The sequence below is a fragment of the Meriones unguiculatus genome, chromosome 20, assembly GCF_030254825.1.
Source record: "Meriones unguiculatus strain TT.TT164.6M chromosome 20, Bangor_MerUng_6.1, whole genome shotgun sequence".
Taxonomy (NCBI): domain Eukaryota; kingdom Metazoa; phylum Chordata; class Mammalia; order Rodentia; family Muridae; genus Meriones; species Meriones unguiculatus.
Window position 1 is genome coordinate 31,094,636 of NC_083367.1, and position 16,939 is coordinate 31,111,574.

At 39.9% G+C, this 16,939-nt stretch overlaps 1 protein-coding gene across 1 annotated transcript in view; it reads right to left on the reverse strand.

Annotated features, from left to right (window-relative positions):
- Rnf217 (ring finger protein 217) overlaps positions 1 to 16,939 on the reverse strand; it is a 117,563-nt gene that overhangs the window by 18,189 nt on the left and 82,435 nt on the right. The window contains exon 3 of the mRNA XM_060373534.1: positions 14,520 to 14,684. Within this exon, the coding sequence (XP_060229517.1) occupies positions 14,520 to 14,684 (165 nt within the window). The remainder of the gene's footprint in view (positions 1 to 14,519; positions 14,685 to 16,939) is intronic.

Here is a 16,939-nt window from a genome sequence, read left to right on the forward strand (position 1 = left end):
GCCAGAAGAGGGCATCATATCCCAGTACAGACAGTTGTGATTTGTGAGCCACCATGTGATTGCTGGGAATTGAACTCAGGACCTCTTGAAGAGCATACAGTGCTCTTAAGTGCTGAGCCATCTCCTCAGCCCCCAGAACTTAGTTTTTAATTTTGGTGTAGGTCTCATTTAGCCAAAAGAAAGGATAAAAATAAAAGAACTATTAAATATTCAACCCACTTAAAAATTTTATCAGGATATATCTGTGTACTAATATTTATCTTTCATTAAGAAATGAAGGTCTACTTTATTAATCAGGTAAAAAAGAACTAAATTGTTATTTCTGTGGCTGTTATCAATTGATATTTTGCTCTAGATGAAACACTAAACTCTTTTAAAAGAATCTTGAGGCTGGAGAGATGGCTCAGTGGTTAAAAGCCCTGGCTGCTCTTGCTGAGGACCCAGGTTCAGTTCCCAGCACCTATATGGTCCAGGAGATCTGATGACCTCTTCTGGCCTCCACAGGTACCAGGCTCGCGCACCATACACAGAATAAATAGGAAAGGGGTAGATTTGTATATTTATTTCACTCAAATGGTATTTGGGATCTGGAAGACTTAATTAGAAGGAAGAGTAAGCATTATGAGGGCATTAAGCAAATCTCATGAATAATGAACAGTTCTCAACTCACACTGCTCCTACACACTCCACATGGCAGGGGTTCACCCGCCTCAACAAGAACCTGCAGACAGTTAAACTATCAAATAGAAACATTTCACTTCTAGCATTCTTATCCACCTATAATGTAAATAATATGTGAGGGTAGAGAGAATGCCTTTCCCAAATGCTAGCCTCTCTGTCCCGTTCCTGCGCTCATAATATGAGGAAACTTCGAGGTAATCTGTCCACTTTAGACTAGAAAGTCAGCTGGTCTCAACATCTTCACAACAACAATGGAGGATGCAGACCAGACAGTGTAACTCCATTGAGTTTCTATTAAATGAAATGCTAAATCAGGTGGGTCTTACTTCTCCTCTCAATAAAAAAAGGAGAAGAAAATTACTTCAGGAAGAACAGAAGTCATAGGAGCTTTTAGTTACAACAAAATCATGTCAGTATTGGGATGTTTTTTTTTTTCCTGAAGTGACTGAACAGGCAAAGAAAATCTAATCCTTGTCCAATGATGATATGATTTTGAAAACCCTGTTAACTTTAGTAATTTAACAAGTCATCCCTTAAATAAAATCAGAACCATTAAGTACAATAGTATTTAAAAAAACAACCTAGATATTGTTGAATTTCCCAATTGAACAATACAGAAATACAGTTACAGCTTACAGGAATTTAGAAGAAGGAAGCAGAAGGGATAGTGGGGAGGGGGGGGGGAACAGATGGACAATATGTTCTCTGATCTCTGTTGATGGGGCAAACATCATGTCCAAACACAACCTGGTGAGGAGAGGGCTTATTCCACTTATACTGTCAGGTAACAATGACCCGTTTCTGAAGCAAGTTAGGGCGACAACTCAGGGCGGGAGCCTTGGAGGCGGGGCCAAGCAGAGTGCACGCACAGGGAAGTGCAGCTAACTGGCTCACCTATCCCGCCTTTTGCTCAGCTGGCTGTCTTCCCTTTGAGAAGTTCATATGATGTGTTTTGATCATATTCCCTCCCCAACTCCTTCCATATCTATTCCCTTCTTCCCTAATGGCCCAACTTAGTGTCCTCATTAAAAAAAAGAAAAAAAAAAAAAAAGCCCAGTGAGTCCAATTTGTGCTGCCCACAAATAGGTGTGATGAGGCTATCCACTGGAGGATGCTTGACCTATCAGGGGCCACACCCTTAAGTCAAGACCAAGAATGAGTCTCCGTCTTCCAGCAGATCCCAACTGCCAATAGCTCCTCAGCTGGGTGGTGGGGCTTCATGCCCACTTCCGCTCTCCGTGATGGAAGTCTGCCCGGCTGGAGTTTGCTCAGGTATTGTGCAGACTACACTGTCACATGTCCCTATGTGCAAGTGCCCCGCTGTCTCTGGAAACCACTACTTGGTTGTGATCATCCACGATCTCTGGCTCTTAACAATCTTTTAAACTCCCTCTTCTGCAAGATTCCTGAGCCTTGAGAGAAGGGGGCATGAAGCAGACATCCCATTTACAGCTGACTGCTCCAGTCTCTTATTCCCTGTACCTTGACCTGTTGCAGGTCTGTGTTAATAAAAAGAACGAAAACAAAACGACCTACTGCAAAACAAAACAAACAAACAAAACAATGAAAACCCCCACAAGAAAACAAAAGACAAAAGTCCTCTATATGAAGGCGCAGAGACACACTAATAATGGGTGCAGTTGTAAGTCTTTAGGAATTGGTTTAATGCTATGTCCATTTCGCAGGACTTGTTGGCCAGCGAGGTCCTAGACTCCCCCAATCATCACAAGCTATTCCAGTTCTCTTTTTACCCTTCAGAATTTGATGGTAAGACCCCACTGATAAAGAGCCCACATTTGAGTCATAGAACATGGAGAACTCAAGCTGGGACCACAAAGCTTTATTCCAATTGGCCAACTTCCAAAGTGCTGGAAGGTGCTCTGGATGCTACCAGAGGAGAAAATAATTGTCAGTTTTGTCCAGCTGTGAGCTTTGTGAGCCACAGTAATGATGGGACTGGCAAGACATGACCACCATTACAACAGTGGCATGGATGTCATGATACTCAAGGACCTTCTGGTTGAATTTAAGTTCTGCTTCACAAAATGAAATCCATACATGACACCACTATTAGGGCCAAGAACCTATGGCTAGACAGGTCATACAGTCCATATGAGAACCTTCTATTAGCTTTTAGCTGTCTTTTTATAAAATTTGAGAACATTTGCCATGAGGGTAGCATTACCAGTAGTGGGCCAAACCTTCTCACATCCATCAATAATCAAAAAAAGGCCCAAAGACATGACCACAGGCTAATCTCCCCAGTTGAGATGTCCTCAAATAAATCTGTGTTCTGTCAAGTTGACAACTATAGCTAACTAGATCTCCTCAGATACTATCCAACTGTAGTCAAAGGAAGAATTACACTAATGATATACCCCTGTAATACAGTACTTGGAAGCCTGAAGAATGAGGATGGCCTGGGTTACAGTGTAAGATTCTGTCTTAAAAAGCACCATAAAATAAAAGACAGAATAAATAAGTAAGTCTTTAGTTGCCCTCAGGAAGTCAACAGACAATGTCGATGGTAAGGGGTAAGAGCTTATTATTGACAGGCAATTAACAGAAGTTAAAAACCAAATGAGTGAAAAGCAGCTGCTTTTACTGTCAAACATATACTTAAAGGTAAATAAGATAATGCTTTTACGATGATTTGGTATCTCCCATTGTGAGGTCAGCTTTTTTTTTTTTTTTTTTTTTTTTTTAAGGCAGCACCAGTAATTCCTTGTCTCCTTGTTTTCAGTAAGTTATAGACATTTTCAGCCTGCTTCTGTCTTACAGTAAGGTTATAATGAAATGAAGTCTCAGAAACAGGTACAAATACTGTCCAACTTCTTATTCCACAGTCTAGAGCTTTGCTACAAATTAGTCCCTGACTTTCTTCCTCCTCCTTTCCCCTAGATTCCCTAGGCCCAGGCTGTCATGCCCTCAGAAACCTCAGAGTTCAGCTTCTTCTCCTTCTCATTCTCATTCACACTCATTCTCAACCCTTCCTCCCTGCTCTGGACACCTCAAGCATACATTAATTTCCCATGGCTGGCTAGCCAAAGATCATTCTCATTTTGCATGTTTTGTTACTTAGAAACCCTGTTCCTCTTAGTCTCCATTCTTCCGCACTTGACCATAACCCATGTTCTAGAAAGAGCCAGACATCGCTTCCTTATTCCTTTGCCCAACAGACAAATACTTGTTTGCAGATACAAATCTTACATGGGCCCTGTTCTTAAGGAGTGTGTAATTTAAAGTGCAGACAGGTATTAATCAATTGTACAACAATGTATCTCCTAAGCCATAAACAATTCTATGGAGAAAATGAAGCACGTGTGGGAAAAACAGTTAACAGAGGAGCTTGATCTGGTGTTAAGGGTGAGAAGAGGTTTATCTGAGGAAGTGAAATTTAATCTAAGAAATGAGAGGCAAGCAGCAGATTCCCAGCTAAGTGGAGTTCCAGGGAGGTACAATATTCACAGCACTGAGTCTCTGGGTGCACAGGCACAGCTGCTTACTCTAATTATCTGCACCCCTCTGCTTAAGCCCTGGACAATAAAGTCTACATTGGTCCATATCATATACATATCCATCCATCCATCCATCCATCCATCCATCCATCCATCTATCTATCATCTATCTATCTAAGCTTCGTGTCTGCATCTGTGTGTGTGTGGGGGGGGTCATATATTTCCATGTATGAGCCCAGAGGGCATGGGAGATCTGTGTCCTCTTCCACTATTCTCCACCTGTTCCTTTGAGTCGGGGTCTCCTGACCCTGAAGTTTCCATTTTTTTGGCTGAGTGCTGGAGCTACAGGGGTGCATGGGATGGTCAGATGGTTGCTGGAATGTGAACTCTGGTCCCCAGGGCTTCAAGGAAGTGCTGTGCTACATCCTCAGCTTTCTGTGCACTGCTTCATTATTTTTGTTAAGGCGCTTGTAACACATCCTCACACAAGCATGTTCTCAGCGAATACTTACAAAAAGGCAAATGAGTGTTACCCACGATCACACAATTGTCTAACCCAAAGAACGTGTTTTAAATGGTTATGTTCCCATATCACTTGGCATCATTTAATCAGCTGATCACTGCATCCTCTCTGACCTTCGATGTACTCTTCTTTCAATGACCTCCATTTTTTCCATTTTGCTCTGATCTCTCTTAGGTTCCAGCCCTAATTCTACCCATACTTCCAATACCTCATGCATGCTCTTTTGTTGACCTCTTCCACCTATAAATCATTGGTTTCAATTTTCCTTCACTCTATATCATTTCTTTATCTCATCTGTGAGTCTGGCCTTTAGATCCACTCAACTATTTGCTCGTCATATACATAAGCCTTTTAGTCATTTCCAAGACAAATAAGCAAAACTCAAGTTAACATACTTCTAGAGTGCGTTATCCTAACAATGACAAGATAAAAGTGTAGACAGAGAAAACTGTATCTTGTCTCCATATAAAATGAGCTTAGTGCATCCTCACTCCTCTAGGCCACACAATTGCTGTCAACTGGGTGACTGGTTAGCCTCCTCTGACTTTAATCATGACGTTCATATAACTCTAGCTGCAGGTGAGTCCTTCTCCCCAGCCTAACTCACACCATCATCTCTTTCTATCTTGTTTGTGTATGCCATGTGTGTGCTATTGGGGATATAGCTCTGAGCATGTGAAAGCAAAAGTCAGTACCCTACCCCGAAGTTTCCTTTAAAAGCAGAAAAGTAACTGCCTTTTATCTTGAAATATGGAGTGTGTGGGTTTAGAATACAAACAAACATAATGATATTACAAATCCCTAAAGGACATACAGGTTATAGAAGATGTTTGTCTGTGAGCTAAGCAATGTCACAAGCTGTGACACTATGGGCCTCTTAATTTTTAGTTGAATTATAATCTTGATTATGAACAAGTCCAAATATTTTAAACACTACCGATGATAATTTAATGCTATCCATGGGTCCCTCACATTTAATGATGGAAAACAGTACAACCTTTGCTTTAGAAGTAATCTGGAGACAATGCTTTCCTTGCAGCGTGCTATCTTCACATAATTACGTTTGATTGACTCAGCTTCCCACTTGCTTTGCACTTGCTTCAAAGCATTGTGTAAAACTGCCCGAAGGTGTGCACTCCTGTGTTTTCAAAGTTCATGTGTTGAAAAAACATGTTTGAAGGGCAGGAGTCTTGCCTTAGGGGGGAAAAAAGTTTTGTCTCTATCCCCTAAGTGCTGAGATTATAGGCATGTACCAAATCCACTCCTGGATGAGGATATTAAAGTAAAATATAAGGCTTTTTTGTTTGTTTGTTTGTTTGTTTGTTTTGGGTCATGATCTTAAAGAAGCATTCAATTGGGAGTCAAATGCCTTGTTTCAAAACCTAACTTCACTGAAGGTTTAATGCTAAGGTATGTGGGGCTGTGAAACTGCTTACAACACTGATGTTTATTTAGGTGTATATTGTTGACATGTATTTATTAATTATAAGTATGCATCTCACTGTTAATTGTATTTAATTTAGCGAATCTTAAGTCACTTTGAAATCGTATGCACAGTGTCAAGACGAATTTTTGCATGAAACTAAGCAGTTTTTTTCCCCAATAAAGTTTAATTTCTTTACTTGTGTTAAATTTCATTTAAAGGTCAGATCATTGTGAACTATGTTTTGTTGTGATTAAGCTGAAGGGAAATCTGTCACAATAAGCTTATGTTCCCTTTAGAGTCAGAACTTACACACACACACAAACAAAAAATTATAAGAATGCTGAGTCAATTGACTAAATAAACCTCTGCATTCAAAAGTACACATGGGAGGGTGGCTATCCCACATCTTCCAGCACTCAGCAGGTAGGAAGACAAAGACAGGCAGAGGTCTGTGAGTTGGAGGTAAGCCTGGTTTACAACTAAGACCCAGGCTAGCCAAGAGCCATACAGTGAGAATACCATCTCTTAAGAAAAAGAAAGACAGGAAGGAAAAGAGGAAGGAAGAAAGGAAGGAAAGAAGGAAAGAAGAAGAAAAGGAAGACGGGAAGAAGGAAGGAAGGAAAAAGAGAGAAAGGATCCACTATGTGGTCTATTTTGGAGAAGGTTCCATGAGGTGCTGAGAAGAAGGTAAATTCTTTTGTGTTTGGGTGTAAAGTTCTGTAAATGTCTGTTAGGTCCATTTGATTCAGGACCTCTGTCAGAGACATTGTTTCTTTGTTTAATTTCTGTTTGGTTGACCTGTCCTTTGTTGAGAGTGGGGTGTTGAAGTCTCCCACTATTAATGTGTGTGGATCTATATGTGCTTTAAACGAGCCTCAACAGATACAAGAAGATTGAAATAATCCCATGTATCTTGTCTGATCACCATGGAATAAAGCTGGACCTCAACAATAACAGAAATAACAAAAAGCCTACACACACATGGAAACTGAACAACTTGTTACTAAATGACAGCTGGGTCAGGGAAGAAATAAAGAAAGAAATTAAAGTCTTTCTAGAAATCAATGAAAATGAAGACACAACATACCCGAACTTGTGGGACACAATGAAAGCAGTGCTAAGAGGAAAGTTCATAGCACTAAGTGCCTTCAAGAAGAAATTCGAGACAGCTCATTCAAGCACCCTAATGGCTCACTTAAAAACCCTAGAAAAAGAAGAAGCAGACACACCAAAAAGGAGTAGACGGCTGGAAATAATCAAACTCAGGGCTGAAATCAATCAATTGGAAACAAATAAAACAATTCAAAGAATCAATGAAACCAAGAGCTGGTTCTTTGAGAAAATCAACAAGATCGACAAACCCTTAGCCAGGCTAACTAAAAGGCAGAGAGACACCACCCAAATCAACAAAATCAGAAATGAAAAGGGGGATATAACTACAGACACTGAGGAAATCCAAACAATCATTAGGACTTACTTCAAAAGTCTATATGCCACAAAATTTGAAAATCTAAATGAAATGGACAATTTTCTTGATCGATTTGACTTACCAAAGCTGAACCAGGACCAGGTAAATCAACTAAATAGACCTATATCCCCCAAAGAAATAGAAGCGGTCATCAAAAGTCTCCCATCCAAAAAAAGCCCAGGACCAGATGGCTTCAGCGCAGAATTCTACCAGACCTTCAAAGAAGAGCTAACACCAATTCTCTTCAAACTATTCCACAAAATAGAAACAGAAGGAATATTACCAAATTCATTCTATGAAGCCACAGTCACCTTGGTACCTAAACCTCACAAAGACTCAACAAAGAAAGAGAATTTCCGGCCAATCTCCCTTATGAACATTGATGCAAAAATACTTAATAAAATACTTGCAAACCGAATCCAAGAACACATCAAAGATATTATCCACTATGACCAAGTAGGCTTCATCCCAGGTATGCAGGGGTGGTTCAATATACGGAAATCCATCAATGTGATCCACCATATTAACAAACTGAAAGAAAAAAACCACATGATAATCTCCCTAGATGCTGAAAAAGCCTTTGACAAAATCCAACATCCATTCATGTTCAAAGTATTGGAGAGATCAGGGATACAAGGCACATATCTAAACATAGTAAAGGCGATATACAGCAAGCCTATAGCCAACATCAAACTGAATGGAGAGAAACTTAAAGCAATCCCACTGAAATCAGGGACAAGACAAGGCTGCCCACTCTCTCCATATCTCTTCAACATAGTGTTGGAAGTCCTTGCTAGAGCAATAAGACAGTTGAAGGAGATCAAGGGGATACAAATTGGAAAGGAAGAAGTCAAATTATCACTATTTGCAGATGATATGATAGTATACGTGAGTGACCCCAAAAACTCTACCAGGGAACTCCTACAGCTGATAAACACCTTCAGCAAAGTGGCAGGATACAAAATTAACTCAAAAAAATCAGTAGCCCTCCTGTATACAAAAGACAAAAGGGCTGAGAAAGAAATTAAGGAAACAACACCCTTCACAATAGCCACAAATGACATAAGGTACCTCGGAGTAACCCTAACCAAGGAAGTCAAAGACTTGTATGAAAAAAATTTCAAATCTCTGAAGAAAGAATTAGAAGAAGATATGACAAGATGGAAAGATCTCCCATGCTCATGGCTTGGTAGGATTAACATAGTAAAAATGGCCATCTTACCAAAAGCAATCTACAGATTCAATGCAATTCCCATCAAATTACCAACACAATTCTTTACAGACCTGGAAAGGAAAATTCTCAACTTCATATGGAATAACAAGAAACCCAGAATTGCTAAAACAATCCTCTACAATAAAAGATCTTCTGGAGGTATCTCCATCCCTGATCTTAAGTTGTACTATAGAGCAACAGTTTTAAAAACTGCATGGTACTGGCATAGAAACAGAATGGTGGATCAATGGAACCGAACAGAGGACCCAGAAATAAACCCACACACTTATGGACACCTGATCTTTGACAAAGACGCCAAAACCATACAATGGAAAAAAGATAGCATCTTCAACAAATGGTGCTGGTCTAACTGGATGTCTACATGTAGAAAAATGAAAATAGATCCATACTTGTCACCCTGCACAAAACTGAAGTCCAAGTGGATCAAAGACCTCAACATAAAACCAGACACATTAAATCGGCTTGAAAAAAAAGTGGGAAATACCCTAGAACTCATTGGTACAGGGGGAAACTTCCTGAACAGAACACCAACAGCACAGGCTCTAAGAGCAACAACCAATAAATGGGACCTCATGAAACTGAAAAGCTTCTGTAAAGCAAAGGACACCGTCATCAAAACAAAGCGACCACCTACAGATTGGGAAAGAATCTTCACCAACCCTTTATCTGACAGAGGACTCATATCCAGTATATATAAAGAACTAAAGAAGCTGAAAAGCAGCAAACCAAGTAATCCACTTAAAAAATGGGGAACAGAGCTAAACAGAATTCTCTGTAGAGGAATACCGAATGGCAGAGAAGCACTTAAAAAAATGCTCAACCTCATTAGCCATTAGGGAAATGCAAATCAAAACAACCCTGAGATTTCACCTTACACCCATGAGAATGGCCAAGATCAAAAACTCAAGTGACAACACATGCTGGAGAGGTTGTGGAGAAAGGGGAACCCTTCTCCACTGCTGGTGGGAATGTAAACTTGTACAGCCACTCTGGAAATCAATCTGGCGCTTTCTCAGACAACTAGGAATAGCGCTTCCTCAAGATCCAGCCATACCACTACTGGGCATATATCCAAAAGAGGCTCAAGTACACAAAAAGGACATTTGCTCAACCATGTTTGTAGCAGCTTTATTTGTAATAGCCAGAAGCTGGAAACAACCCAGATACCCCTCAATTGAAGAATGGATGCAGAAATTGTGGTACATCTACACAATGGAATATTACTCAGCAATGAAAAATAAGGAAATCATGAAATTTGCAGGTAAATGGTGGGATCTGGAAAGGATCATCCTGAGTGAGTTGTCCCAGAAGCAAAAAGACACACATGGTATATACTCACTCATATAGACATACAACATAGGACAAACCCACTAAAACCTGTGCATCTAAAGAAACTAAGCAAGAGAGAGGACCCTAACTAAAACGTCCAATCCCCATCCAGAAAGGCAAAGAGGATGGACATCAGAAGAAGAAGAAAACAGGAAACAACCTAGGAACCTACCACAGAGGGCCTCTGAAAGCCTCTGCCCTTCAGACTATCAAAGCAGATGCTGAGCCTGATGGGCAACTGTTGGGCAGAGTGAACGGAATTTTAGGTAAGAACTGGGAAATAGTAAGAGCTGGAGAGGACAGGGTCTCCACAAGGAGAGCAACAGAACAAGAAAATTTGAACATAGGGAACTTCCCAGAGACTCATACTCCAACCAAGGACTATTCATGGAGATAACCTAGAACCCCTGCACAGATGTAGCCCAGGGCAGTTCAGAGTCCAATTGGGTTACATAGTAATGTGAAGAGGGACTGCCTCTGACATAATCTGATTGGCCTGCTCTTTGATCACCTCCCTCTGGGGGGGGAGCAGCCTTACCAGGCCATAGTAGAGGACAATGCAGCCACTTTTGATGTGAACTGACAGACTAAGATCAGAAAGGAGAGGAGAACCTCCCCTATTAGTGGACTTGGGGAATGGCATGCAAGCAGAGGGAGGAGGGAGGGTGGGATTGGGATGGGAGGAGGGAGGGGCTTATGGGGGGATGCAGAATGAATAAAGTGTAATTGATGAAAAAAAAAAAGAGAGAAAGGATGAAAGAAAGAAATGAAAAAGAAAAGGCAATGAATGGTGGGGCTAGAAAGATGGCTTGGTGGTTAAGCCATGTAACTGCTCTTCAAGAGGATCCAGGTTTGATTCCTAGTGCCCACACTATGGTTCACAACCATCTTTTTTAAAATTTAGTTTTTTTTATGTATTTATTATTATTATTATTATTATTATTATTATTATTATTATTTTGTTTGTTTGTCCTGAACTTGCTTTGTAGACCAGGCTAGCTTCGAACTCACAGAGATCCGCCTGCCTTTGTCTCCCTGAGTGCTGGGATTTCAGGCGTGCACCCCTGCACCTGGATGGCTCACAACCATCTGATGCCCTCTCTGAACCCTGTGAGCTCCTGCTTGTATTTGGTGTACATAAATCCAAAAGTACTTACATATATACATAAAAATAAATTAATTAATTAAAAAGAGGTAATGGCATTCATCAAAATGATTAAGCAAAGTTACTTTTAATACAGCATTATTACAGTTTCATAAAATAATTCATAAGTAAGCTCTGGAATTGTTTTTGCATGTTTGCCTCAATATAAAATAATTACACTTACGAGTAAACATGTTGATCATAAATGATAGAAAAGAGCTCTTAAGACTCACTTTTAATATCTGTCAGATTCAATTATACTCTCTATTATATTTTATTCTTTTGTATTTGTGTACATATGTGTATGCATGCTGTGTCACAGGCATGTCACAGCACATTTATGGGGTGGGACCACAATATGCAGGAATCAGATCTCTCCTTCCACCACGTGAGTTCTGGACACTGAACTCGGGTTGTCAGTTTTGGCGGCAAGTGCCTTTACTCACTGAGCCATCTTGCTGCCCCCCAAATTAAATTATAAATAATACATACATGTAAGTATATAAAATATATGCACATGATATTTGTGTGTGTTTGTATGCATTTCCAAAAAGAAAGAAAATGATATATTCAGACAAATAAAACTTTAAAAAATATGTACAAATCAACTAACTTAAAAAAAAAGTTTAAAAAAAAAAAGGAGTTAAAAGTTTGAAATACAGAAGTTCACAGATTTCAGTGCAAGCAAGTAGGTCCCAACCTAGCCCACTCAAATGACCAAAGAATATAAACAGAAAATTTAAGGGTTCATAACAAACTCAGAAGAATGTACATTTATAGTCAACCTATAAATATAAGGATGTACTGCACAATCATTAAATTAGCAACTGAGTAACTATATTTGAAGTATGAATAGGAAAAGCCCACCAGAGTGTCTGCAGACTTTTCTGGGGAAGTAATCTGTTTCACCACTTGTAGAAGTTAGCAGTTTTGGGGGCTGGAGAGATGGCTCAGCTGTTAAGAGCACTGACAGCTCTTCCAGAGGACCCTGGTTCAAGTCCCAGCACCCACATGGCAGCTCACAACTGTGTGGTCTGTAACTCAAATCCCAGTGGATCTGACTCTTTCACACAGACATACATGTCTGCCAAACACCAAATGTACATAAAAATAAGTAAATAAATAAATAAGTTTAGCGATTTGACAGTATGCACCAAATACGAAAAAGACTGTGGCCCTGCATTCGGCAGCTCTACCTTCACAATAGTAAACGTTAATGGTACAAAATGGGAAAGGGTATGTATCCACGATACATATTTAAGCAGAGCTGACAGAACGTCAATGTTTGGAGAACAACTTAGTGACATTAGAAATGTCTGAGTGGTTGAGTAGAAAGCTAATGACACTAAACAGTCATGACACTCCCCTTAAAACCTTTATGAAAGTAATTTCAGAAGGCCTTGGAGACACAGCGAACGTTTAAGTACAGTGGGATGCTGGGTAAGTGCTTTCCCTCTCACTCCAAACTTTTATTGTTTAATGAGTTTAGACCAAGCACTAAAAAATACAAATTACTATTAATACTATAAAATTAACTTAAAATACAACAGAATGCAAAAACGGTAAGTTTTTGTCAAAGCAAAATTCAAATACCTTTGTTACAAATATTGAGGATATTTACATAAAAATAAGTTGTTCACTTGGAGCATTATGGAAATTTTTGAAAAACATTCCTCCTACTTCCCTGTTTCATATTTGTAAATTTGAATAGATTCGTGAAAAGAGGCCTTAGAGTATAAAAATGTTAACTCACTGAATTTGCTTCCTTAATTCTTATTAGAAGAAATGTTTGTTTGGAGGAGAAACAGAGGTAGTGATTTCAAAAGGCAAAGAAAAAAAAAAAGGTCAGAAAATGTAGAGCTTTAAAGTCATGCCTGGAAGAAAAAAAAAAAAAAAGTCTGTGATCACAACAACCCATCAAACATGACTTATACTGACTTATGTTTTATGTGGACTGCACATGGTTGTTTCAATGCAGCCACAGGAGTGGTTCACGGCTCTTTCCTTTGGGCTATTTAAGGCAATTCTTTGAAAGCCTCCTTACCTGCTGCTCTAAATGGACTGCAGCACTCACACTTTCTCTTAGCTATTAGCTGTGTTTGGTGAGGCTGTGGAAGCTGTTAGTGACTGCGGCGAGCTGACCGGCAACTTTTACTCCCTCCTTTCATTTGGCTGGGATATGGATGTCATCAATGCCTGGTTTTCTGCACTGTCTCCATTCATTCAGAAATCCTCCACTGCAAAGGCTGCACAGCCATTTGTTCAGACTACAGTCTTAGATCCATACTAAGTGGAAATTGTTTTTATGTCTATTTAGAGATGTGAAGTACACTCTTCAGGAAGGTGTTCCGTAGAACGAGTGAATAGCGCTCCGCAGCTCCTGCCTGCCTGGCCTGGGTCTGAAACCGAGAAGGACCTCCGAGTGAAGTGCTAGGTGAGAGAAAGGTGAACTGCGTTGTCTTTAACGCGCTCCACAATGGGACGAAAACTAATGTGTACAGAGCAACTGGTGCAGCGCACAGATAAAAGCTGTACTGGCTTCTGCTCTACAGGGAACATAAGAAAACCATAACTCAAGTCACTGTGAACCACTCTCAAGAATTAAGTCAGGTTGGCCTGTGGGTCCGGCTCCTGACGAGGCTGGGGTAGCAGCCTCTAGGCCAGCCTGAATAACACAGAAAGAACTGTCCTCAAAAAGTTCTTCTAGTCACTAAGAATATATCATAAATTTCAAACTACACTATTTACTTTCGGTATGTATAAAAGAATGTGAATTTAGCACAGCAAAATATTACATACCCAATAATAATTTAAAAAGTACTTTTGCTATTTGGATTCACCATTATTAATTTTAATATTTTTTTCTAAAAATTTAAGGTTCATTTCTCAAGTGCTAGGTCTCAAGGAAGCAACTGTAAAATTATTCTTAAAAAAAAAATTAGGCCCAATATGGTTGCCAAAAGTAAATTTGTTCAAAGATAGTATAAACACTTACTCAAACACACGCATAACTTCCTAAAGGAAACCTTAAAATAAAAATGTCAGGGCAACAAATGCTGACGACAATAATTGACTATTTATATGAACATGCATGTCCACTTTGACATGAAATATAATCATTCTTAAAAAATAAAATGGCGAAGCCCTCTCACACCCACACAGGCCATTATGAACATGCTCACTTCCATCCTGTGAATATCGCTCCCTTGAATACGGGTGCCACTTCCCTCTCCTTCCCTGCAAAGGCTTATCTCACCTTGCACTTGGGGCACTTCTGGGCATTTCTCTGCCCGTGCTCAATTTCGCTGGCCCAGTGACGCAATAACTTGTCTCCTTTTTTGTACTCCTTGCAGTTAACACCTTCATGCCAAGGAGAATGGCACTTAAAACACCAGATGAATTGGCAAGTGGGACACTGGATCTGTGCAAGAAAAACAGTATTAGTACTTAGGCGATATACGGAGTGTTTTCTATCACTGTGATAAACACCATGAGAAAAAGCAGTCTGGGTAGGAACGGGGTTATTGGACTTACACATTGCACTCACAGTCTATCACGAAGGGAAATGAGGGCAGGAACTCAAGGAGAGAACCTGGCAGCAGGAACAAAAGCAGAGGCCCTAGAGGAACCGTGCTTACTGACTTGCTCCCCGTGGCTTGCTCAACCTGCTCTCTTATATAACTTAGGCCCATCTGCCCAGGGGTTGCACCCCCCACAGTGGGCTGGGCCCTCTCACGTGAATCATTGTTCAAGAAAATGCCCTACAGATGAAGGAATGCTCTCAACTGACATTTCTCCTTCCCAGATGACCTGAGCCTGTGTCAGGTTGACAAAAAAAAAAAAAAGAACCACCATATTGTCTAACGGAGTAACATGTCAATGCTTTGGGAAATTAGCTAAAAGGTAATTTCCTTTGGAATACTTTCCCCAAGAACAAACAAGACCGAATCTCGGTAAAATAGGAATCCTCTAATACTGAAGGAGGACGAAACTGTTTTGACAAGGACATTTTGTTTAGAGACTACCTAGGCAGTCATAACACGAGACATGTTGAAAAATCAATTTAGTTATGTGAACATCTCCCATATTGGAACACAGAGTGAATCTTGAAGGCACAACATCCAGACAGCACACCGCTGAATCAGTAGCGACCCCCAAGGATCCTGTTGGAAAGAGATCAGTACATCGATCCTGCGGGTGACACCTAAGAAGCCGTCAGAAGGAAGCCTTCTTTGAAAATACGAATTCCTGGAATGTGCTCAATGAAAGTATTCTGCCTTCCACTCCACATGGGAGCTTTCTTTCATGCCTTCCTTTGTTTTGGACGGCAGTGAAGAGTTCCATTTTCACACAGTATTTCCCATTCTCACTCTAAAGTGAGTGGTCCTCAGGGCCCTTAAGTGTTGCATCCTCGTGTGATTAAACGAATTAAAATAAGATGCCACACCATGAACGCTCTTGTAAGGAAGACCTCTCTTACTCTCTGTGCTTCTGCACACTACATCGCAGCAGCAGGACTGAATTTACCGATGTTCTGAAGAACAGTCAAGATTTCTTTCATTAAACTGTAGCTAATACCACAACTTAGATCTCTGTATACTGATGTTTCTTTTTGACAGTGTGGTTCCCCTGAATACATTAACTGAGAAGCGTTCTAATTGTGGCTCTTTTGCTTGTAAGCCAAAAGACTCTAGTTCTCACTCATGCCACGTTTCTGGGCACAGTGGCATACCCTTTCAGTGTTGGCACTTGAGGGAAAGATTGGAGGCTAGCCTGATCTATGTAGAGAGACCCTGTCTCAAAAAGGAAAAGCAGGGATAAATAATGTTTTTTTCTATGCAAATATGAAGTAGTGAAATTTTGCTTTTGATTTTCTATAAAGATCTCAATTATTATACCAAAATTCATTAATTTCAAAATTTTGCTAAATGATAATGCCATGTCTTATTTTTCTTATCCTCAGAATAATGTTACAATGTGTGTGTGTCTAGTTACACACACACACACACACACACACACACACACACACACACATATATATGGAATTCATAAATTTTTATTACAGAGGGTGAAAGATATTAAGTGGCCCACCCAAAGTAACCCAGAACGTAGGTATTAAGAATGCATGTGAACCTAAAATTATCTGGCTACATGGCCAGCACACTCTTCACTGTCAGAACACTTGATCATACTCTGCAGAATTCCTTCTTCAATGAGTGAAAACATAAAACTTCACACTTAAACTATTCCATTAGTTACCGTTTTACAGGATTCCCAACCCACTAACATAAATAGGAAGACCCTTGGTTTGGAAAGAAAGGTTATTGCTACTTAGTTGCAAGAACAAAACAACAACAACAACAACAAAAACCAACCAAACAAACAAACAAACAAAAACCAGACACATTTGCCTTTTCTGAATACTAAAATTAAAACGAGTCTAAACAATAAAAGGTAGTTATTAAATTGGCCTACATAACATGGGCAGAGAGTCTACACACGAGTCTGCATGCTAAACTTTTGTTTTCTTTTGTTTTTTTGTTTTTTACAGAGAGAGAGGGTTTCATGTAGCCAAGTTAGCCTCAAACATTACGTGGCAAAGGATGAACTTTTAACCTTTTGATCCTTCCACCTCCATTTCCTACATGATAAAATTACAGGCGTGCTTCCCCAGGC